The sequence below is a fragment of the Diadema antillarum genome, unplaced genomic scaffold (genome assembly GCF_040938485.1).
Source record: "Diadema antillarum isolate AM-2024a unplaced genomic scaffold, OU_Dant_1.0 scf00000075, whole genome shotgun sequence".
Classification (NCBI taxonomy): domain Eukaryota; kingdom Metazoa; phylum Echinodermata; class Echinoidea; order Diadematoida; family Diadematidae; genus Diadema; species Diadema antillarum.
This window is the reverse complement of record NW_027270964.1, coordinates 3,761,016-3,785,034: the sequence shown is the minus strand read 5'-3', so window position 1 is coordinate 3,785,034 and position 24,019 is coordinate 3,761,016. Positions and strand designations below refer to the sequence as shown.

The following is a 24,019-nucleotide window of genomic DNA, read 5'->3' as shown; positions in this document are numbered from 1 at the left end:
GTGTGTGTGTGTGTGTGTATGTGTGTGTGTGTGTGTGTGTGTGTGTGTGTGTGTGTGTGTGTGTGTGTGTGTAGGGGGTGATTACATGTTTGATATCTGAGAGGAAAATTGGACTGTACTAAAGCCCACTCTAATGAGCCTTTTTTTTTCGAATCGAAGGGTATCATGGAGTCGACAAGCATATCTCAGGACAGAAGTCGTTTGAAGTGTCCTTATCCAGCTCTTTTTCATATATTAAGAGAATGGATACATTTCAAGACCGAATTAGATTCCTGCCACAAAAAACATCCTTAGACGTGCACTCAGGAAGCATTACAATTACTGGCAAGACGTGCGAATTGTCGAAAATAGCAGCAGCGAAACGAAAACAACTCGACTGGCTAATCATCGAATGCCATTTCTCTCTTATCCACGTAGTCTCCTTTCAATGCCAAACATCATGTATTCCTCTCTTACTTTCAGTGGATCCCTGTTCAATAATTTAGTATTTCTAGGGCTCCGTACCGGCTGGTTTCATAATCATTTCATAATGATGTGTGAAACAATAACAAAACAGGTTTGACATTGGCAATGCTCGGAGAAAAAGAGAGACAAATCTTGAGGTTTCACAATCGTTTTGTGATGAAGGAAATGTTGTTTTCCAAGGAAGGCGAAGTTTAACCTCGGTTAATTGGATAATTAGTCGGGTCTAGCGCCATGCTGAGAATAATGAGAACAAGCAAGTTGGTTTTCCCTTAAAGGACAGGGAAATCTGTATCATGCTGTTTCACCTGCATACTTCTGCATTACAATCACACATGACACAATGCTCATCGTATATTTCTTATAGTTTATAATAAAATGATATCATATTGCGCGATTGATGGAAATTTTATCCGAAACGCTGAGCAGGGCTGTTTCTTTTACTTCGTGAAAAAAAGAAACAATTTCTCTCTTGGTTTGATTTTCCTTGTAAGAGATCATTTGTAAGAAGAACAAACTATTATTCAAGTAATGCGTCCAGAATGTGAACTGGCAGGGGGGTAGCTTCAAGAATTATCTTCTTTCTCTCTCGAATCCCCCCCCCCTCCAAAAAAAAGAAGCGTTTTCCAAACTCGAGACACACTATTTCCTACTTGCACAAAACAAATACCTCAGCAACCATAATGGTTCCGTCATTGTTGCGTCACGTGACAGTTGGGTGTACAGACACTATAAAGTGCACCAGATAAAAACACACGATCGTTCGTGGAGTATCTTTGAGGTGTCGTTTAGTGACGTCATCGCTTTCATGTTCATGGCAATGTTCATTGGCTTGTAACAGTCACGTGTCACTTTGTCGAGACTACAACAGCACAAATAATATCAATACACGATATAACTTCAGCACCTTTCAAAACCTGTCTTTGTGTCTTATGCACGCCATGCAGTTTGTTGTGGGTGTCTTTGTATTTACACAGGTTTTAATTAAAACTTCTCCCTTTTTTAGCGTGAAGGGCTTTATCAAAGTGACGCAAACAACTAATTGTTTCCTCGACAGATACGTACGAGATATCGTCATCCGAACACACAGCAATCCTGCGGTTCGTTCAAGAGATAACTCATAATCTCCATGAACTTCTGTTAATTTAGTCTGTCAGACACCAGTGACGAGGTCCGCCAATTGCTCGGCAGAGGTGATAGTGGGAATAGAGATTTGAAAAGAGAGATAAATGCCTTGCATAGCCTTACGTCATCGGGATAAGCGAGTATACGACAATTCGGTGTACATTGTCGAATTACCACGTAATACATTGCTCACGTACGCATTGCCCATCTTATTCAGAGCAGGGAGGTGAGATACCACCTCCCTGTTCAGAGTGTACTTTACCGAAGGAGAAGTGTCCCTTGACTCATGGGGGTGGGGTGGGGAGGGGTGGGGGCAGTCAACTTCCGTTTCAATAACCTCACGTCTACTGTCCTTATTGATGAAGGCAAAGAATTTCAATTGATGATTTAAATAGTTCATTTGTTCCGCTTCACTTCTCATAACGCGAAATCGTACACACATCTCGTCACCACTATGATGTCATTGGGTGATATTTCCGTAAGACTCTGTATTCCGATATATACTCGTGCTTTGGTGCTAGGACCATTACTACTCTTGCTGCTCCTTATTTCACCCCTGATATCAGTTCTTATGTTGTTGTTGTTGTTGCCTGCACTTTTATTCCTACTGCCATTATTATCTTACTGCTAATCGCTATACACATAATTCTCCACTTATATGACCTACTAATTTCCGAGGTTTAAAATACGAGTCTGTGTAATTGTTTTTATCCTGCATGCCCTCGTAAAAAAGATAATAAAACACAAAATAAAGTAAATTAAAAAAACCATAAAAGGCGCCATATGAGTTTCTAGTCAGTTATGTTTTTAATCAAGTTTGTTTTCGTCTAATACACCTCCCCTGTGCATCATTTGTTAGAACCCCAGGGTGCATCCCTATACCCTGTCACGGCCTGCAATGCTTCTTACAGGAAGATGATATTAACAGAAATTTCTGGTGAGGGTTATAGCGCCAGGGCAAGCAAAATACAAGATATAATGAGTCAGGTAGCGGAGTATGGCGGCGGGATACTCATCCCAGTGTCTCACCACTCCAGACAGCTTTTGAACAACTTTGATGAGGAGCTTCTTAGGGATTGCGAAGTCAGACAAAAACGCGGGAAAATAAATGCGGGGAGGCGCTGTGGATGTAATTTGAGTCAAAGGTCTATCTATCTTGGGCAAAAGATGCTTCGGCTTCTCAAACGATGTTCACCAAAACATGCACAACATTATACGTATGTTGCAAAACAGGGAGTCCAACCATATAGCCGTGGTAACTAGCAGCCATTATTCAAGTCAGAATAATTGCTAAACTCCTTATGAATAGGGATCCATACTGATACATAAATAGTCTGCAGATGGACTGAGTCCGGAATTCACTGTTTTTTTGTCGCAGCTTCTGATTTTTACTGCAATAATTAAGATTGCTGTTTTGTTACCATTATCATAATTACAAGACAAAGAATAGTCACTACTTCTATCGCTATTACTACACTGTATAGTAACAATAATGATGACAATAATCCTCACTATTATTTTCACACGTAGTAGTAGCAACAGGAGCGGTATTGCAGTAATTCAAGTTTTACCCATATTTCTATCCCAAATTACTTTTAACTCACCAAAATGAGGCAAGTGTCCTTCCGTGCCTTGAGTCAGGCATTGTGCCTAGATGTTCGTATAAGTTTATAATATTGTCTTATTTGTGTACGTTTCTTATGTCATGGGTGTAAACGTGTAATAAGGAACTCAATCTTCTCTCTCTACCCTATGCTCTAATTAATTTGCATCATTTTATTAAATCCATTCGTTTTGTTTGTTACATTATATTTGTACTTTTCACTTTCACTTTATGCGTACCATTCTAATGCAGAGTTTAAAATAAATTTGTACAGAGAGATAGACCTGTTAAAGTCGATTTAAAGCATTTTGTCTCCACATCCTTTCTGTATAATCCATTAAGACTGGAACCAGATTTTCAACCATTTTATCTGTAGCTATCTGTAGAATGTGTTAGCACTGACTAGAGGAAACTGTCTCACCATGCTTTCGTCAATGATCTTCCCATGGAAGCGGAAGTTCTTACAGGAAACGAATTCCCTGGAGATAATTATTCATGAATTTATTTTCACTTCTTTTTGACTTTCAGACAGTTATTCACAGAATGATAAACGTGACCGAGGCGGACTCGGGAGGGCTGCTTTACTACAGTACCTTTGCTTCATGACTATTTCAGATTTCTTCAAAGTCACTTTCTAACACACGTCCGCACCAGCTGACTAAAGAACATGATGTTCAAGAAGACATGTGTTCTACATCCTGGCTAGAAAGGGGCTGTTTTTGCATTTCTCCTTTGGAGGTCCCATGGCATATAGCGAATAGCTGATTCCCAGCCTGACAAAGTGTGCTCGTGAAGTATAACTAAACTCTCATTCGAATATTCTCTTGAAGTAGACATTTGGCGCTTAATCTAATTCATGCTTTTTGTTTATGAATCATATTTGAAATAATTTTGGAACTAATATAGATCACGCACAGTACCTTGTATACAAGAGGTATCAAGGCATGAATGCATTTAACTTTCCCGCATATCTATTAAAATAAAGCATTGCAAAATAAATAGTTATTAAGGTGCCTTCTGCTGAACATAAGTGTGTGTGTGTGTGTGTGTGTGTGTGTGTGTGTGTGTGCGCGTGTGCAACCAATGTGTTGCCAACTCTGTGATAAAGAATCACATCACAATGCAAAATGATGATGATAATAATAATAATAATAATAATAATAATAATAATAATGATAATAATAATAATAATAACAATAATGATAATAGTAATCATTCGGTGACCTGACATTCTCTTAACCTCTTGTTCAAGGAATCAATGCGTCATGCATCGAATACAATACGGGAACACCCGAGATCTCGTAGAGAATGGGTTAAACGGTTGTGTAATACGTGCATGGAGGTTAATTCATCAATCAGAGGGAGGCGATGGGATTAAGTCAGTGTCGACGTACCTGACAAAGCCCTCCTTCATGGGCTCGAGCTGAATCGTCACCATGTTGTTTTCTGTCACCCTCGATGAGACGCCAGGAGACTTGGGAACGACTGGGACTAAGAAAGAGAGGGAAACGAGAGGAAATACAGATTACACCCTTCAAGTTTACCTCTCTGCCTTGCTCGAGTCAAGCAGGACGGAAGGCCAGATAGATAAGACATATCCTAATCCACAGATCCAGCGCAACGTCAACGCCAGACAATCGACAGACATAGGGGGAAGGAATTCGAAGACGGGTTACGATAATTGATTGATTGATTCAACTATCTACCAACCAAAGTATGTAACCTCTCAGTGCAGACGTTTGGTTGCCATGGTAACTCTGGAAGCATAATGTGATGGTTCATAATTGAGGCCTTTCAATGTCGAGGTCTCATGGTAAGCGCTACGCAGCAACAAATCAATTGGGGACGTATCAAGTGTGACATAATTGTACATCTCCACCTCATCAAAATGTTCATGAGACATTAAAATGTAAGAAAAAAAGGCCTTTGTCAATCTGACGTTTAGCGCTATACAATGTTCAGATGATTTGAGAGCATTTATGACGCATTCATAATCAAGTTTACAATAATAAAAATAGAGAATGTTAATAATGTGTCGAACCCACTCTGTGGGGTGCTCTAGACGCTAGCTAGAGTAGAGTAAGAGAAGAGGTTATAAGATGCAAAGAAAGAACACAGAACAGAGACATGCGCAATCAAAAGGAGACATTAAACAATTTTGTTTTTAGCCTTCTCTGAAAGGTATCCGATGCAGGGTAATATTTTAAAACTGAGAGTAAGTCGATCATTCCATAAGGTGGGGCCGGCGTGGACTAAAGCTTGTGTGCCCCAAGCCGTTGTGAATTTTGGAATCAGAAGAAATGCACATTTGGTTGAGCGAAAAGATCTAACAGGGGTATACAGTCTTTATCATGAAACAACCAATAATCTTTTTGGATTGATAGACTCCCTTAAATATAATACTGTAAGCATATTATTGGGTCTAATAACAGCATTTGTGTACACACAAAATTATTTGGACTCGTGGTGGGCCTGATCTGTTAAGAATGGCTAAACAGCCGTCCGCACATGATGAGAGGCTGTCGGTATAACCTTGGCTTACTTGCATTGTCTTACGGCAGCTGAGACGGTCCAGAGTCACTGCCAAAACAACTTTGGCAAACTGCACAGTGCTGCAAGAACCTCCTTACCATAGATGATTCCACAACATTCATGAGAATGCTTACTTTCACTGAACTAAGCCCTCCTAACTTTCCCGCGTAAAAGCTATTTTGCGTGTAGTCAATGATCCATTGTGTCATTTTTTCTTTGATATTACAATGGGTTAGCCATAAACACAGCAACATAAAGTGCTTTGATGAGACACGCTGACTAAGCTTTATTGTTTTGTTTTCTGTCTTTAAGGAACGCGAAGCTATTTGTCATCATGATTCCGTTATTGTCCGCATTGTCTAGTGCTACTGCAACATGATGAAGGCCCATTACGCCTACTATTTTAAACATTTATTTTGAAAGTATATCTTATCCTTTTTTTTTTACCAGAAAAGACTTGAATCATTTTCTGTAATGAGATCCGGCGAACAATTACACGAACTCAATTATGCAAAAACATTAGTGGAAGGATGAATAAAATGCAGTATGCCACTATGTACCGCAAATGCCAATCTATATTCTTATCTTCCATAAACCAAGCGCAGCGATATGACATGCCGATCTTTTGATTACCATCAGAAAAAAGGAAAGATAATGAAATCACAGAACTAAAACAAACCATAACCGTCTCATTCTATTCTTTTTCCTGTCGTTTAACAGCTTTCAAGTTTGAAGGAGTTACTGCATGCCCTTCCCCCTTGACGAGATTGCAAAAAATGATGATGATAATGATGATGATGAAACAGAATTTACATGGTGCCACTTATCTCTACAAATATTCAAAGGCACCCGGCTCCCACAATGTGTCACACATCATTAACAAAGTATAGCTGGGAACGATTAGTATTCAGTTCAGATTTGAACACCCATTTTCAGATTGTTTCTTTGATAATGACGAATATACCGTATGTCCCCCCTAAAAAAATACAACGGTACCCTCCGCAAATATAACTTTAAAAATAATGAATGAATCCAAAAACAATTTCAGGGTATGAAACTATAACTCATTGCCCACATCTTGCCCAATTCGATCTGCGTCAGTGGTCAAAGAAAAATGAGGAATTTTGTAAAGCATGTCAGGAATCTCTTCCCTCCAAGTTCTGTCTGCAGTTCCAAGAGCATCCAAGTGCTAAACTTGAAAAAAATCAGACTCATTACCTACTTTACAATAATCCACATTTCTCTGTGACCGCTTAACCAAATTGAATGGGGTTTTCTGCAAAATAGAGCTAAGATGTTACATTTTAAAACTCTGAAGTAGCATTTAGACGGTTTAATCATATTGGGTGTTATCAATGCGAAAATCCGATTGTAATTTTGTTGGGGACATGCTGTATATGGTCAGCCAACGGATTAAGAACGAAGGAGTGTGGAAAGCGGCGTGGGAAGCAGCAGAGAGGTACTCACTCGGTACTTTGGTGAACTCAGTGAGGACAATCACAATGCCGTCTCCGACACGATTGTTAGCTGAGATCCTGAAGATGTACTCAGTGGCTGGTTCTAGTTCGGATATCAATGCGTGAGAAGACGTGGACTTCCGAAGCTCCATCAGAGGCCTCTTGGTGGACCGGTTGCCATGGTGATTCGATTTCACGAGTGGCGCGTACGAGATCTGCGCAGGAGAACAGAGCAGACGAAAGAGGGAGACACTTCATAAATCAAGCTTTGTAAAAGGTTTCATGGTCATCGGACGGCAGTATTGTGACGTGGCCGCGGTCTTTTATAGTCTGGATATGATATGACAGTTCAGATGTGATAAAATGATGCGTGGTGTGATGTATAACTGGATACATTATGACGGACATTTATCAATATCCGGGGGCCTTGGTGCATTAAAATATGTGATTGGTCGGAAACAAAGCCATGGCTGACTCGCATAATTATATACAACTTGACGCAAAATCTTTATGTAGTCGATTTCATGAACGACAGTTTTGTAATAGTTGGGTTTTCGCCACAATAACGATTCGACTTGGTCTTCATCACTTCTCGCTTGCTCATACAAACCATAAAATTCCTCACAAACTGGTAAATGTTGTTCATCATATTCCTAGGCTGCATAATTCTCTAGTCCTTTTGGCCAGTAAGGAATAAAAGACTAACTGTAACACTGTATTATCCCGTCATATTCCAACTACACCTTTAACGCTGAATGATGTAGCTTGTTATTTCAGATAGGGTGTTCGATCAACAAGAAAAGAGGGTATGCAAAGATGTGCTAGAGATCCCAATCAGAAACCACGACATGTCCGGAAATATGTTATTGCAATATAAACACCAACAGGAGACGGTGACTGCTATAATGCTATATCACATCACCCTTGACATTTCACGACATTTTCTTTTCCTGTCAGCTTATCATTAACAGACAATAAAGGACATATACAAATTCATAGGTCCGCGCTTTCTCTGTCAACATTATCTCAAGCAAATCATCAGGCTTCTACAATACAATCAATAGCTCATGATAAATCGCATTTAACATCATAATAATAGAAACGCATCAATATACTGTACACCCCTGCGTTAATATACAAATTGTAATAAAAAAAAGATACATGTTTAAAATTGTTAGAACTGCGCTGCAAGGGGAACATAGCGATTATGGAGTCACTCCCTTCATGTGTGCCTCACTGAAAAAGAACTGTTTATGCACGTTAGTTTTTGCTCAAAGACATATTCAAAGAAGAAATAGAGAGAAAAAAAGGGAAGAGAGATTTGTTTCACTTTTTTTCAGACATGAGCAAACTCTTATGATCACATAAGGATGTGCGTATAAGATAGTAGAAGGTGAAGACGTGTTAAGCGACGCCCTATATCTCATCACACACACCATGCACGCTGGTGACCATAATGTCGTAAGGTTTGACACTGACGCAGCTTATCACCTTTTAATTCGAACGGGTCCATGAGCCAAACATTGCGCCTGGCTCAACAGGCATTGGAACTAATACACTGCGCGAACCAAAATCTACCAGTATTACTGTTCATATAACAATAATCATTTCCGCTATCAAGAAAGTCTCAAAGTCTAAGCTGTATTGCGAGCACAATCTTATTATAAGTTTTTGCAAAATGTTTATTACGACAATGATAAGAACAAATAATACACATATATCTAAACCTAAAGAGCTACCTGTCGTCAAAACAGAAAATCTTGGTTGGCGAATCATTTATCATAAACCTGTAGGACCCTATGAATAGCAGCAAGGACCAGGGACCTCCCTGCAAGGACCGACATGTATACAAGTGCCAATTCAAAATTCAAATATCAGCATTCTAAAAAAGTGCAGGCAAAAGTGATTTGAAAGAGATAAAATATACACAAGCTAATATCGTAAACTACATCCCATAACATGGAAGTCTAAAGACAGAGATCGTATATCTTGATTTTGTGTTAACATGAAGAACATATTACGGTAAAGGATAGTTGTTCTTTTTTGCCGAGAATGCCAAATTAATGTTTAAATTGTGCTGCAGTAATTTACCAAACGTTATATTATGCCACCTATTACCAACCCCGCATTCACTAAATGACGTAGTCCAGTTAAGACTCAATATCTTCATCGGAACGCTCCTTCCTGTTCCTTCTGTCACACATCACCTGCTGCTAAATTTCCGCTAAATCTATGTTTAGTCGTCTCGCGTTCATTTGGAAGCATAAAGACTCAAGCCAAGAATGGGCGGAGGAAAGGAAACGGCAAAGGTTAAGTCGTTGGCTCCATTCGGGGGAAAGCAACTCTCAACTAAATTAGAAATTTAAGCAAAAAAGATAAGTGAAGGGAAAAAGAGATAATTGACAGTTTATATCGGTAGAGATTCCTTTAATAGAGAAATAGAATAGAATCTTTTCACAAAATAGAAAATTTTAACAGCAAAACACAGTTGTCGTATACCTCAACATGCTCAAGCCGCAGCATTCATGAACTAAGAAATCACGCCAACCCCCAACCTCCTCATCCCCTTATATCACCTTTGTCTACATATCTCTTTTATTTCTTATCTTCTCTCAGTACAATGTCCCCTTCTCTTTCTTTGCTGTTCTGGTGAGTGAATATATGTGGAATATTTTGATGACAATCATATACGGAGGGAAAACAGAAAGCAGCTGGTATCATACATAAACTTTTGCGTCACTAAGTTTTGCAATTTTCCCCAGCGGACTCACAAACGCACTGATTGTAATGCCAGGAATCTTTATAAGCATGCTTGAGAATGGATTATTTATTTTTGTGCGCCTCTCCGTCATCGGTAGAGGCTCGACACAACTTTCACATCTTACATTTGTAAGTCTGAGGACGATATGAAATACGCTGATCTGTCAAAGGCACGACACATCAATGCACATTAAATTCACCGTCAGAGATATATCACCACAAGTGTATTTGCGCGCACTTTGGCTGAAGACGTTCTGTGCGACGTGCTGGACAGTATAGAACTCGTCAGTAAAATATTTGCCCATAAAAGGGAAATTGTAACCCAAAGAGGCAATCTTAATGAGTAACAACAATATCGATGGTACAACGGACACAACGTACAGACATGAACTGACTTGATATTGACAAATATTGCCTAATGAATGCCATGATGTGGTCACACAACCCAACAAAGTGGTTTCACGTGCCCATTATGATGAAGCCATGTCACATGACTGACAGACAGTTCTGTCGTCATGACTTTCTGATCATTCCCTTTTTATACCAAATTTTATACCGTTCGGTTTAATTCGATTTATTTTTTCTATCTAATTTTGTTACTGCTGGGAATCAATCATACGACGTGATTTCTTCTTTTTGGGACTGCAGTATATATACCTGGTATTGTCATTTCTGACACGACATGAAATAAAATGAAATATAAGTTAGCGTTTGAAGTATGCGTTTTTGTTTTGTTTTGTTTTGTTTTATTTTGATTTGTTTGGTTTTGTCTTGCCTTGTTTTGTTTTGGTGTCATTTTTTAAAGAAGAAAACTACAGTAACTGCGGTTGACAGGAATAGACACAACTTCCCGACTTTGAATGTCGGGTTAGCAACATTTGAATAAGGAACAAAAGATATCATTAGGGTAGCATCTTTCGGGAGAAGTATAAATTCCAAACCATATTTTATTTCCTCCCACAGAATACATTGACAGATTGTTGCATAGAGTCGCTGTCCCATTGTTTCAAACATTACTTATATTTAGCGTTACGACAGAATCAATAAATGTGAAACAATATCTGAAATTTGCGTGCGAATTGACTACTCCAAACAATACAATGGCACCTCATGCATATTTATACATTTTGGACAGCTGCCGAATGTAATAATCTAATAAAAAGAGAATGCCGCAGGATATTATGATACATAATTAGATTGCCAAATACACAACTTTGCAGAAAATTGGATCGCAAGACGTAAAACGTGCAATACCAATGATAATTATCATCCAGAACTGTGAAATGTAAACTAATGATTATGCCAATCATTATAAAAGTTTCATATTTAACATGACAGCGACTTTCTATTATTTCCAACAGGATTGGTTGGAATCATGATTAAGGTTCAAATAAAATCATTGGCACATTATTGTAATCATCACTACAAACTGAAATGAATTAAACTTTCTCATTCTCTTCTGAATCTTACAAAATTTAACAGTAAGGTAATCCTGTCATTTAAACCGTTTATTGAGAATAATCGAATAGCTTAATCTTGGCGATCTGAGTTATCGTCCCGTCTTTTTTATTGTTATTTCAGTCTCAAGACTGATTTTTCGAGAGAGAATGTTCTCGATAAAACGCCATGCAGACTATTAAGCATACTCAGATCTGATGAGTAATTGACGTGTGCGGAATTAGGCGGGAAATCGGAACATTTCCAGACGGTCTAAACTCGTTAAAGTTAGATATTCGATGAGGTTCTAAAATTCGCTGCCTGAAACACAAACGGAGATAAAAGTTTGAAAGAAATTAGATAAAATTTAAACTCAAATTGGAAACTTCGTCATTATTATGCAGTAATCGAGAGAATCAGACGCGTGCTAAGTAGATGTAAACTTTGATATCAAATACTTCCCATGACCTTTAATGACCGATCCTCCTCAAAGACCGCAGCACAACGACGTGTCACTGCGGTACTGTTAAACCACGTGGAGATTAATGGTCCTCGCACTTGACTCTATGATTCATGGTAAATGTATCAACAACCCGAAGCGAGCGGGAAGCGGTAACGATGGCAACGGGATGGCTGTGGATGACGTGAGGAGGATGGCATCAGTTAGGGGCTGATGAGAGGGACCTACAGATGGAATTAGGATTCGACGATATTCAAAGAAACATCGCAACTTTCACTGTCAATTACAACCAGATTTTAAGTATATAATATATAATGAAGACCATAACAAATAAATATTATATGTTATGGTGGGCTGATCATAAGTTAGTCCGTCAGTTCAATATGTTGTTCTGGAAACAGATTGTGCTACAAATATGTAAAATATCGTTTGAGTCTTAAAGAGATGACATCATCAGTATTTCCAGTTCCTGTAGCTTTAATTGACAGCCCCCAAAATATTGTCAAAAATACTTAAAGTCGTCTAAAGTAGATGAAAACATACTACATCCATATCGTGTTGGTAATTTGCACACCGCCATAACACGACTTCCCTAGTATACCTCTTTGAGTGCTCTTTAATTTCTCATTGATTCATCATTACCTTGTTAAAGTGAGGGAATGGGCGGGACTTCCTCTCGCACGGTGTGTTTACAGAAAGAAGGAAAGATAGCATCAGACGTTTCCCACGGGAAAATCTTCCTGCACACCTGTTGCGATCATTCCAAGAGGCGCATTGGAGATCCCAGTTCTTATACTTCCGAGGCTTTCAAGTGATAAACGTGTATTCCTCATTTTCCCATGCACTGGTTACTCTTTGCCATATCAAGATGTTTTGTGATTTCATTAAAATTCCTTACTTATCTCACAGTATTAAGGTACTGAAAGGGAATCAGAATTTGATCTCTAAAAGCTCTGCCCACTCTAATGTTGCGTCATTTTTCCCCTTTCCCCACTCTCTCATTTCTCTGTATTTTTTTTTGTTTTTTTTTCTATTGAGACGGCCATCAATATGAAGCACGTGCTTATGATAGCAGACTCATGCATTTTTTTCTCCTTTCTCTCTCTAACCGGGAATAATTCCATTGCTGAATTCTTTGATTTCATCGAAGAGTGATTTGTTCAGATACTTTAAAGATTATCCTGATTATTTCATTATGTACATTTTTGTTCAAAATGCACAGTACATGTACCATGAATTTTGTATAATTTTGATTAAAAAATGAAGAAATAAAATCAAAGTGAACTGAACTGAACTCATGTTTAAGGCATAACGTCACAATGACGTAGTACGGCTAAAAAGCCTCAAGTCCTGGAAGCCAATACCGAACCCGCCACCAGTGGCGCCCTGCTAACAAAGCGGGTGTCGACGGCCACTGACGATGTGATGATGAGCTATTACGCGGAATGACGGCGGGTGAATCATATCAACTGGTGGGCGGTGTGGGCGGAGCGATCGAGAGGCACAATAACAAAATAACAGCATCATGCTGTAGTAGATCGAAGACATTCACATCTTTATCAAAACACACACATACATACGCACGCACTGAGAACGCGTATATTTCTTATGTACAGTGTATAATCTAATATATACACTGAACAGAAATCATCACAATTCGATAGCCTCATTATTCAGTGGTACCAGGGAGGTGGTACTGTTACTTATTATCCCGATCATCATCATCATCACTAAAGTCACCACTGTTCTCTGCTAACTTTATTAAGCGGTGTAATATATGTCATATATATCTCCTTCCGAACAAAATAAACTGATTAATCAACGTCTTACTTAACATACTGATTTAAAAATCAGAATTTTCATATGATGATAATGATGGTAATGACAATGATAATGGTGATGATAATGATAATCATAATAATGATATTGATAACCAGAATCATGATGATAATAATATTAACAATAATAACGATAATTATAATGAACATATCACGCATACACACACAGACACATACTTATGTGTAGGTGCATGCACATCCAACTTCCCTTTCAAAGAAAGGTGAGAGCTGTTCGAAATTTGAGAGAGTCTATTGTCCATCTCACCGAGGTATCATATAACGTGCGCCTGCAAGATGCACACACGAGAGGCTGGCCAAACTGAAACAGACATCCCCTCCAGCGTGGTAATTACACCGTATATACGAGAGATGCAATGTTCCCGCTTTTATTTCTTTTTTCTTCCTTTTTGTTCCCGCGTATGACTATGATTCACAATTCACCTTCAGGCACGCCACAAGGTGAGAATTAGCCAGCTCTCAGCCGGGGCGACATTCATCCAACAAAGGCAATTAGGCGCAAACACCACCATACCTCTTTCCCACATGACACTTATCGTATCAAGCTGCTGAAAAAAAAAAAGAAGTTTTGTCTGATTAACCTCGGAAAAGCGAGTGGAAGAGCCCATTTAATCTTATGAGTATCAACCGATTGGTACAATGTGAGTGGGATTAAGGGATTCATGAAACTTAAGGCTCCTAACTGATTTGTCATACGCGTCACTTGGTCTTGCTCTAGGGGTCTCCATCGCCTCAAATGTCAACAATGATTAAAAACGAAACAATGCACCTTCAGATTCACCACTGTGTACAGTTGCTGATCTATTGTATATGTTCTTGACAATAACCAATCGTTGTTATTCCTTGTGATTTTGATTCCACGAAAAAAGGTAATAAGCACCCTCATATTATACCAATCGTAAGTATTGCACATGTAGATATCAAATTATTTAAATATGGATGTTTTCTTAAATCTCGTAAGTGTGTTTGGGGTTTGTAATAAAAACAAACGCGAAAAAAGAATAGATGATATACACTGAGTCGATCACGATTCCAAATTGGAGGAAAAGAAACCCAATATGTAATAACAAGATAAGTAAAACTTTGGTATTCTCTACGTATTTTTGTCTTTTTTTTTTCATGAGAAATATGGAAGTAAATTGAAACTGAAAAATTGAAATGATATTGTTACCGCGGGTTCTATTGGTACACGCGATTAAATAAATTGACAGCCCCATGTATAGATTTGTGGAATTTATTGTGGTTCTTGATCGGAGAAAACAACACTGTGAAAAACCCAAAGCAAATTACACTGAAGAAGGATGATGGCATAGAGGCTCACATATTTCAGAAATGTAGCAATGCATTACAATACCACTTACTTAACAAGTTCACCAATGTCGAATTTAAGGATGCATTCTTCTTTGTTCTGCTTCCCTAAGCCCCACACTAATGCATTCCTATGGTGAGGCTACAACATGATCTTTGAGAATCCTTTGATGAGAGATAACTTTACCCAAAACTTGCTTAAAAAAAGCAATATATTATTCGTGCGCATATGAAAATGTTTGGGTCAACATATATGTTCCGCTGGACTGACATCTATGTACTAACACAAATATGAAGGCCAAATGATCATTGATTTTTTTTTGTTTTTGTTTTGCAACTGAATTGCTTTATATAGGATAGAAAAAGATAATTACAGCCTTTATAATCCATTTAACACCGTGTTTTATATCATTTCAGACGGGGTGAACGTACGTTACGTGGACTGACAAAACTGTTGCATTTTTTTGTTGGTCCATGTAACGTACGTTCACCCCAAAATGTTCATTTTAGCATTAATTACAACATATTGCTTGTTTGAAGCATTTTGGGGCAAAAATTATCTCCTATTAAAGTGTTCTCAAAGATCATTGTCTTGCGGGGTAATTCGCACTGGAAACAGGGAATAACCTGACATCCTGAAATGTACCCCTTTGGCTTGGAAATGCCCCTTTACAACGACGACAAGAATACAATACTATGCGAACATATCATAATGATTATATGAGTATGTCTCTGTAGATACGCGTTGGAGATGTGAAACACGTGCTGATCATGTCGTGATGAATCGCACTCGGCTGGAATGACGAATAGAAAAAAAAAAGGACATGCAAAGCAGCATGTAAAGATACTTAATGAAAATATGCATTCACCATGCAGGCAAACTGCATTAGAGTGATGGGATTGTGAGACGTTATAACCATAGGGAGCTAGGTAATGGGCGTGTGACAAAGAAGAAAATTCATTCTCGTATCAACATGCACAATTGGGCTTACCGCTGTATCTGCGCATTTATATAATAGTTTGTATCAGAAGACGGATAGGTTCAAAATCCTTATATTTGGCCTTAATGTACAATGTAATATGAATGTAAAAATCCTGCTTTAAGTATATGCTGCAGACGATTCCCTTATACCACAAGCTATGACTGATACAGAATTCAAGAGATGGACACTACATAATATACACTGGGACAAGAACGAATGATCTAGAAGGTTTTTCAAAGTAGTACCACTTACTACCATGCAGGTACCGGGTAACTTTGCAATACCTTTGCTTTATAAAAAATAAGAAAGAACACGCTCATATCATCTCAAAGAAAAGTGTAGTGCAGAAAGAATAAACCAATAAAAAAAAACTATATTCTCGATGACTAATCTATTCATAGTTTGAGTTGCTCTAAAAGGTGATGCAAAGTGAGTATTTCTTGCGAGAAAATATCAAAGAATATCCAAATGATTTCATTTCCCATGTTACTTACGGCGAAGCTAGGCACATATATCACATAAACGCAAATTGTTTTTGAAGAATCCTCGTCATAGAGGCAGGAATAGTTCTCGCATTCTTATTGTGAGCTTCAGCTTGATGAAAGCCGGCTCTGTTCAGAGAGGGCTTCCATTACACTCTTACTATCCCGGCGCACAGGGTTAATACCAGGATTCGTTACCCCGCCATGTCTCACACGCCGTGAAGACGGGCGCACAAATTACCACAGCTGCCTCGTGGCGCCGTGGGGCTAATCGCTGTTTAGACACGTGATAGCAATGAGACACCAGTGTCACGTGACACATTAAACGCGCTTTGCTTCATCTGCAGCACACTTACGTGTAAATCATACCAAATCATCAATATGAATGTTATTAGGGGAGAACGGATGAGCTCGAAGACAGAGAGAGTGAGGGGGGGGGGGTAGAGAAACGCAGAGAGTTACGTACAGATAGTAGTGTGCCTCACTTCCACACATATTTGCTATATAATTCTCGAATGGGATCGATGTCAATGAAACAGACTTACAAACAGAAATTCACACACACACACACATACACACACATGTATACACACATGAAAAGATGGTTTATGTTCACGGTGTTAGTCAGGCTATTGTGATGGAGCAATAATAACTTACTGTGTATCCTTCCAGACGACCATTCAGTGATTTTGGCGCGCCCCAGATCAGCTCTATAGAGGTCAAAGTTCGATTCAAAACGCGGACTTGAGTTACAGGTCCAGGCACTACATGCAGATAAAAGAGAATGAAACAAACGGATTACAATATCTGTATAGCAGACAGTTAAAATATCCAGACTCTTACAGACTCAGACTTGATTAAAAAAAGGCCCCTACAGAAAATTTGATGAAAAATTGTATAGCTTGCGCAGAAATCAGCATATTCAAGTAAGATCACATGTTAATGCAAAGCGGAAGTAAATACGATGAGTGAAGTTTATTTTCCCCTTGCGTACAAAGTAGCCATTCGGCAGAAAAAGAATATCACATGGGGTTGAACGGAAGCAAATATTCCAAAAGAATTGTGTCTCACCCAGACACAAAACATTATAATGTATATGTTCATATATATATATATATACATATATATATATATATATGCGTGTATATGAATGTGTGGTATGTGTATACTAGTATGTGTATTTAGGTAAATGTATGTACATGCATAATGCATATATGTGTATAATGTATATGTACAATGTAAATGTATGTTTGTGTATGTGTAAGTTTGTGTGTGTGTGTGTGTGTGCGTGTGTGTGCGTGTGTGTGTGCGGAGTTTATATATGTTTGTATATGATATGAACATCCGTCTGCTCATTGGCTTTCGTGATCTGAAAAATACCAGAATACAGTCCAATAATACAGTCCAAATACGCCTTCCTTTGGCACACGTCTTAGTATTGTTTTATAAGCATAGTCATAACTGGCGTTCAAGGCCCTTGGAAGCGAGTCAAAATGAATGCAAAAACCCGCCAAACCATGATATCATGCTCAAAGTATAATTGGCGAGTTGGAACTTTTTGAAGTAAGAGGTATGTTCCTCGATACCCATATGACGGTCTAACCGCTTTCAAGCAAAGAATCACTGACTGATGTTAACAGCATTTTCACTGATGTCCCTAAGTTCTTTTACAATGGTTACGAGCGATACACATTAATAGGCTTATCATAAACACTCTGGAACGGCGCATCGCGATCGTTAATGCTATGATGTGTCATATTCTGAAATGAAAGGTATTAATTAGTCACCGTTTGTTCTCAACAATACTCGCTAATTAGCATCAAAGGTCCTTGGGAACAAGTGGCCTTGGACCGCCAAGGGAGAGTTAGATAGGTCCGGACAATTAGCAAATTAACGGGTTGGGTCGGTTACTGATTGGTTTCCTCGTATAAGACACGTAGATTGTGAAGTCTATTCATATAAACAGCGGGATTGCACTATCACATGTCGATATCATTGACGGTCTGTATTGAACATTTTGGTCGTTAGATAAAGATAATTGCAAGGTTTAGATCGTCAGAAATGATGGAGGTGGTTAATAATAATCATGTATACACCTCAGCAATTCTGAAATCTGATATCCATATCTAATTAGAATCATTTCCTCGAAATATGCTACAAGAAGTAGCCAATTTCTATACATAGTCCAATCTATCGTTATAATCAGTGACTATCCCCTCAAAAAGTTACACAGATACTCATTAAGTGATGCAGTGATAAATCATATTAAACACACTTGTTGCTGGAAACAAGCAGAATTTAATATCGTTTATCTCTAGAACAAACTGAAAATCATTCCTTGTATATTGCTAACCAACGCATCGTCATAAATCCTTGCACTGGTATTTGCTTCACTTACCCTGTAATCAGACCACTGAATTGATTTATGTTGTAAATGCAACGAAATCAAAACAAAGCGAGGCTGAAAAAATCCGTCAGAACAGTGAAAGTCCAATGATGTATAAATCCAGCAAGAATGATATGTCACGTTCAGTGTAAGTTTAGCCGTTGGAGGGAGGGAAGGGTAGGCACGCGCACGCAGGCAGACACAGTGAACTACTGAGCGGAACGCGGGTGTTGATGAGTTTATAAGTCCACGAGTCACTGGCAGCGGAGTGCGCAGACTCCTTCACGCAAACGTGATTATACTTTGGCTTATTTAATATCCGGTGTTGAGAGCCTACAAGAACTGTGCGGACTGCAACACTGAAATAATAAGGAAAATAGGAACAGCTCCTTGTGTTGTGAAGGTAGGAAGGGAGCACAGGAGATCGAAAACGGGGAGGCTAACAGTTAGATCACCAAACGAAAGGAAAAACACGAGCCAAAAAACCATACATTCGCTAAAACGCTTTGAAGTCATCGCATGTAATCATTCCATAACTGCGATGTTTGATAAAACAAATCTTTTATACGGATAATCACAAGACAAGTAGATTTATATTAAGAGTATTAGTTGCGACAGGGGTTTTTTTCCCTCACCTCCCTGGTATCGATTATTTTTCCTGTGGTATAGGTATCAAACACTGTATCACTCCAGTTAAAAAAGTCCAAATTCTGTTTTAAGTGACAAAAACGATCTTAAAAAAAGACAACTAAAAGTGAAAGTGGTTCAGTCTGAGGAACCAAGTAGATACCTTTAGACTTTTTATGATTGTCTCTGTTGTTACTAAATAGTCATCATAAAGTACGTCATACTATCATCTTGTATTTCATTTTCTTTCTGAAAGGCACGTAAATATTTTTTTTTCCTGAATGAATACGAACTAATGAATCATGAACAAGGAGACGAAACAGCGTTTTCCTAAGTCATTTCTCATACTTCCGTCATGATGTAATACCGATGTGTAAGAATGTCAAAATCACCAATTAACTATTCATGAACATGATATACACAAGGGGGTCATGAAACCGAGGGAGGGGGCTTGGAGAGCTGCAGTACCCCCCCCCCCCCCTCCATCGACTCTTAAAACAAATCGAGAAACTATAAAAAAAAAAATTGAAACGCAAACACACACAAGCACGCACACATACAAAAACGTGACTTTCCGAGGGTTCCGACCGAAGGGGGGGGGGGGGGGGGATCATTGCTCCTATGACATCGCCCCTACCCTTCGCCTCCATGGGGAAGGGGATGCAGAGCACTCAGCCCCCCCCCCCCCCCACACACACACACACGCTTAAAATAATTCCGCGTTCCTTGAGTTGTGAGGAAACAGAATGTGTATTGTCACATCCGGATACCATTCGACACATATCGGCGACATCCCTGCGTTGGTATAACATATTGTCATGCGGAAAACCTTGAGTGAATTCACGGGGAAGCGCAAACAACCTTACAGTGCAATAAATCGGTAATCAATTTTCCATTGAATTTTGACATTTGCGTCCTTTACCTATAGACAGTGACTTTCAATTACTCCTAGAGCAAATGTCACAAATCATATCTCGTCTAAACATATATTTCCTGGAATCAACCAGGGCCTACAGGGGGATTCAGGTATGTTCCCTCCAAAGGAAAGGATGTATGAGATTCCAAACACATCAAAACATATTGTCACTGTTAAAACACCGTTAAAGCTAATCCTGTAAACATTGTTTTCAAAAATAAAAGTGATTTAGGGTAAAAAGAGAGAGAGAGAAAGAAAGAGAAAGCTTGCCGGGGATAGAGGTTATACAGATTTGGTTCAGCGTCACTTTTTTCGAGACAATCAACATTAAAAAGACATAGGCACAATTAGTGATGATTTTTACCTTTCGATCAGTGAGCATAGTAAACAATTATTATGTCCGGCTTAGAATGCTCCCAAGGGATTGGGGTAAAGTACAGAGAAAGTGTGGGTTTGATTCAAGGACCAATGAAATAACATGATTTAATAAAGCTATGTGCACCGCGCCGTGTGGAGGAGAGCTAATAAAGTATACCAAAGCAATCACTGTTATTCTAACTATCAACAAATCTTTTAAAACTTAAGCAATTCAAAGAGATGCAGAAGGGAGGCAGCGTTATTTACGTCGATGGCTAAATCTATGAACACTGTCATTAGCGTGTGGTTAGAAGGCTGTATTTTCTGAACCTACTGTAAAAGCGTTTTAGCTCGAATATGCATATTTCCTTTGACAAAAAGAAAATATTCAATACGTTTTCTTTCGAAATATCTTCATGAAAAAAAATCTTTAAGTACATACTTAAACTAACTTATCCATTTGGTCATATGTCATTTCAAAGTGAGCTCATTGTTCAATATATGATCGTACACACAAGTGAAGATGTAAATGTATACCAGAAAAGATTTCGATTTTCGATTTTTTACCACGATCTGTGGAAGAGATCGCAAGTTAAGCATGTTAAGTATTGCTATGTGGGGCAACCGGTATCTATACACGCCTTTTCCGTAGAAATCTGCATTGCTTTCATCTTTTTTTTCAAACAAGACGTAAATCGATATTCGCAAAGTGACTGTGGCGTATGATTCAAAATTAAAATCAATCACAGATTATTTAAATATTTTAGGATTTCCGCTGAGTACAAAGGCATTCCACCATAATTTGTATTTGCCGCTCCGTAGAGACATTTCAATAAAAAAGATGACAAACATTTGAGTGGATTTCATTTTCGGACGTTACAAAAACATTCATTTCTCTTAGAGCTCCTGTTTGACTCTGCCAAATGTTCCTCTCTCCAGCAATGTACATTTCCCTGAAGGTTAAACTGCGCTATATGCTCTGCAAATGTTGAAGCTTCACAGAACTTGGATCGTCTTTCTATGTTGAGATATTATTGTTTGACATGACATTGCCGCTGCATTCTATATTTTACTGTGGAATCCTAAAATGAGTGATTTTAGACTACTTATCACACTGTCCAATGTTATAACAAAGAGTTCTTTTCGTGTCCTTTTTTGTGTGGTTAGAAACTGGGTTATGTTGGTTTCCTGCCACAGTGTCACAGAATGAAAAATAAAAGATGAATACTTTTGGTTAAATTGCTGCCAGGTTTTAGTCACGAATACATGAATAACCATGTACTCGGAAATTGTTAATGATGTGGGCTATCGTTGGCAGCCCAAAAATAGACCTCTTCATTGACAATGTCCAGAGATGGTACAGGAAATGGGGCTCTGCATTGGGCAGGCAGAAATTCCTTGCTGGAATTGGGGAGTTAGGTTCGGGTATTGAACCATTTCCCTTCCTAAGTCTCGAAACACCCATCCGGACGACCCCTCCCACCAATATTCATCCTATCGGTGATATCATCCTGTCTAATGAAGAGAGGTAGAAAGGAACAAAATGATAAAAAATATCGTCACTATTTTTTCCAGAAACGAATGTCATAAACAAACTCCCGATGACAAACTTTCAGAAATTAAGCGACCCTAACTCTCCGGCCATTTATCCCAGCATACTTCACTTCTTTATGCCGTATTAACGCACATCAAATGCAATTCATAGCGGAGGAAATTTCTGGCATATTACGTTAAATTGAGATACAAAGAGGTGAAATATAAAACAAAAGAATGCAAATTCATCGTCTGGTAGCGCTCTAGGAAGAAAGCGTCATAATTTCAAAAAGATGAGCATTCATCTACTATACAAAGCATAATACATACTAAAATTTTCTTTGAAAACTCAATACCTCTGTACACGATATCATGCAGCATGTACAACCTTGCGTACGCACACGTGGATAAACACTAATGATATAATAAACACTGACATACCTCTCTCTCTATATATATGCATATATATATATAGAATATATATTTATATATAGGCCCTATATACATATACATATACATATAAATATAAACATACATATACATATAGTGCGAGAGATCGTTCCTGTCGATACGTGTAATTTCTTTCACTATACGAATAATAATAGGGGCTTAAACTCAAAAACATGGCGGGGAGGTATGTATATATATATATATATATATATATATATATATATATATATTTATATATATATATATCTATCCATATAATAAAGAGAAAGAGAAAGATATATATATATATATTACACACACACACACATATATATATATATATATATATATATATATATATATATATATATCCTCATATCATATACTCCGTATATGTGATATATGAGGTATTATATATTCCATTACACCAAATCATATCATTTTCATTCTCGGTTGTCCGTTGTTGCTTATCGCGGTGACATCTCGTTGACTGACTCACATCAATAATTCATATTGATCGCTGATTCGTCATCGTGGGTCCCCCATATCATATTACTCCTACATCACAGTGACACCATACCCAGCATCCCCGGACTGACAATCATCGTGACCAAGCATATTTGTATTCTATAACAGCAAAATATGTATGCTAGATATATAAGTATATGTTTGTAGTCAATCACTACTATCATATATATTATATATATATATATATATATATATATATATATATATATATATACATATATATATATATAACATAAAGTACATACATACATACATACACACAAACATAACTATTATATATATGTGTGTGTGTGTGCGTACGTCTTTGTTTAAGTTGTGCGATTAGCAGAGGTTTTTTTTCAGTCTGATCATATCGATCAAGGTGAATGTTTGTATTGGTTTCATTGTGAAAACGATGGCGACATCAAACGGAATTCGAATAAAAACATCATTAAAAATAATGTGTGTACATTAAAAAAAAAAAGGAGAGAACGAAACGGAGTGTGGGAAGAAAGAGAAGTATAAGCATACTTCATTATCCGTACCGACGTATGCAAGGGTGGAGACAAAATAACACCGAAGAGAAGTGGGGGAGACGAAGCAAGGGGAAATGTTGGCTGGACGGAAAAATGGACGGTGATGTAAAATTAGACCCAAACATGAGATGGAGTGGAGGACGTGGTGCATCCTTGGAAGAAATCGGGATGAGGGTGAGACAGAGGGAGAAATGCTCCTCTTTACTCCTCCTCGACACAACATGAGATCAAAGCAAACAACTTAATGACGACTCAAGATCAAA

At 38.2% G+C, this 24,019-nt stretch overlaps 1 protein-coding gene across 1 annotated transcript in view; it reads right to left on the bottom strand.

Moving 5' to 3' along the window:
• Positions 1 to 24,019, bottom strand: part of LOC139717488 (receptor-type tyrosine-protein phosphatase F-like) — a 92,250-nt gene that overhangs the window by 24,208 nt on the left and 44,023 nt on the right. The window contains exons 21-23 of the mRNA XM_071628994.1: positions 17,123 to 17,229; positions 7,190 to 7,394; positions 4,585 to 4,681 (exon numbers count right to left, since the gene is read on the bottom strand). Of these exons, the coding sequence (XP_071485095.1) occupies positions 4,585 to 4,681; positions 7,190 to 7,394; positions 17,123 to 17,229 (409 nt within the window). The remainder of the gene's footprint in view (positions 1 to 4,584; positions 4,682 to 7,189; positions 7,395 to 17,122; positions 17,230 to 24,019) is intronic.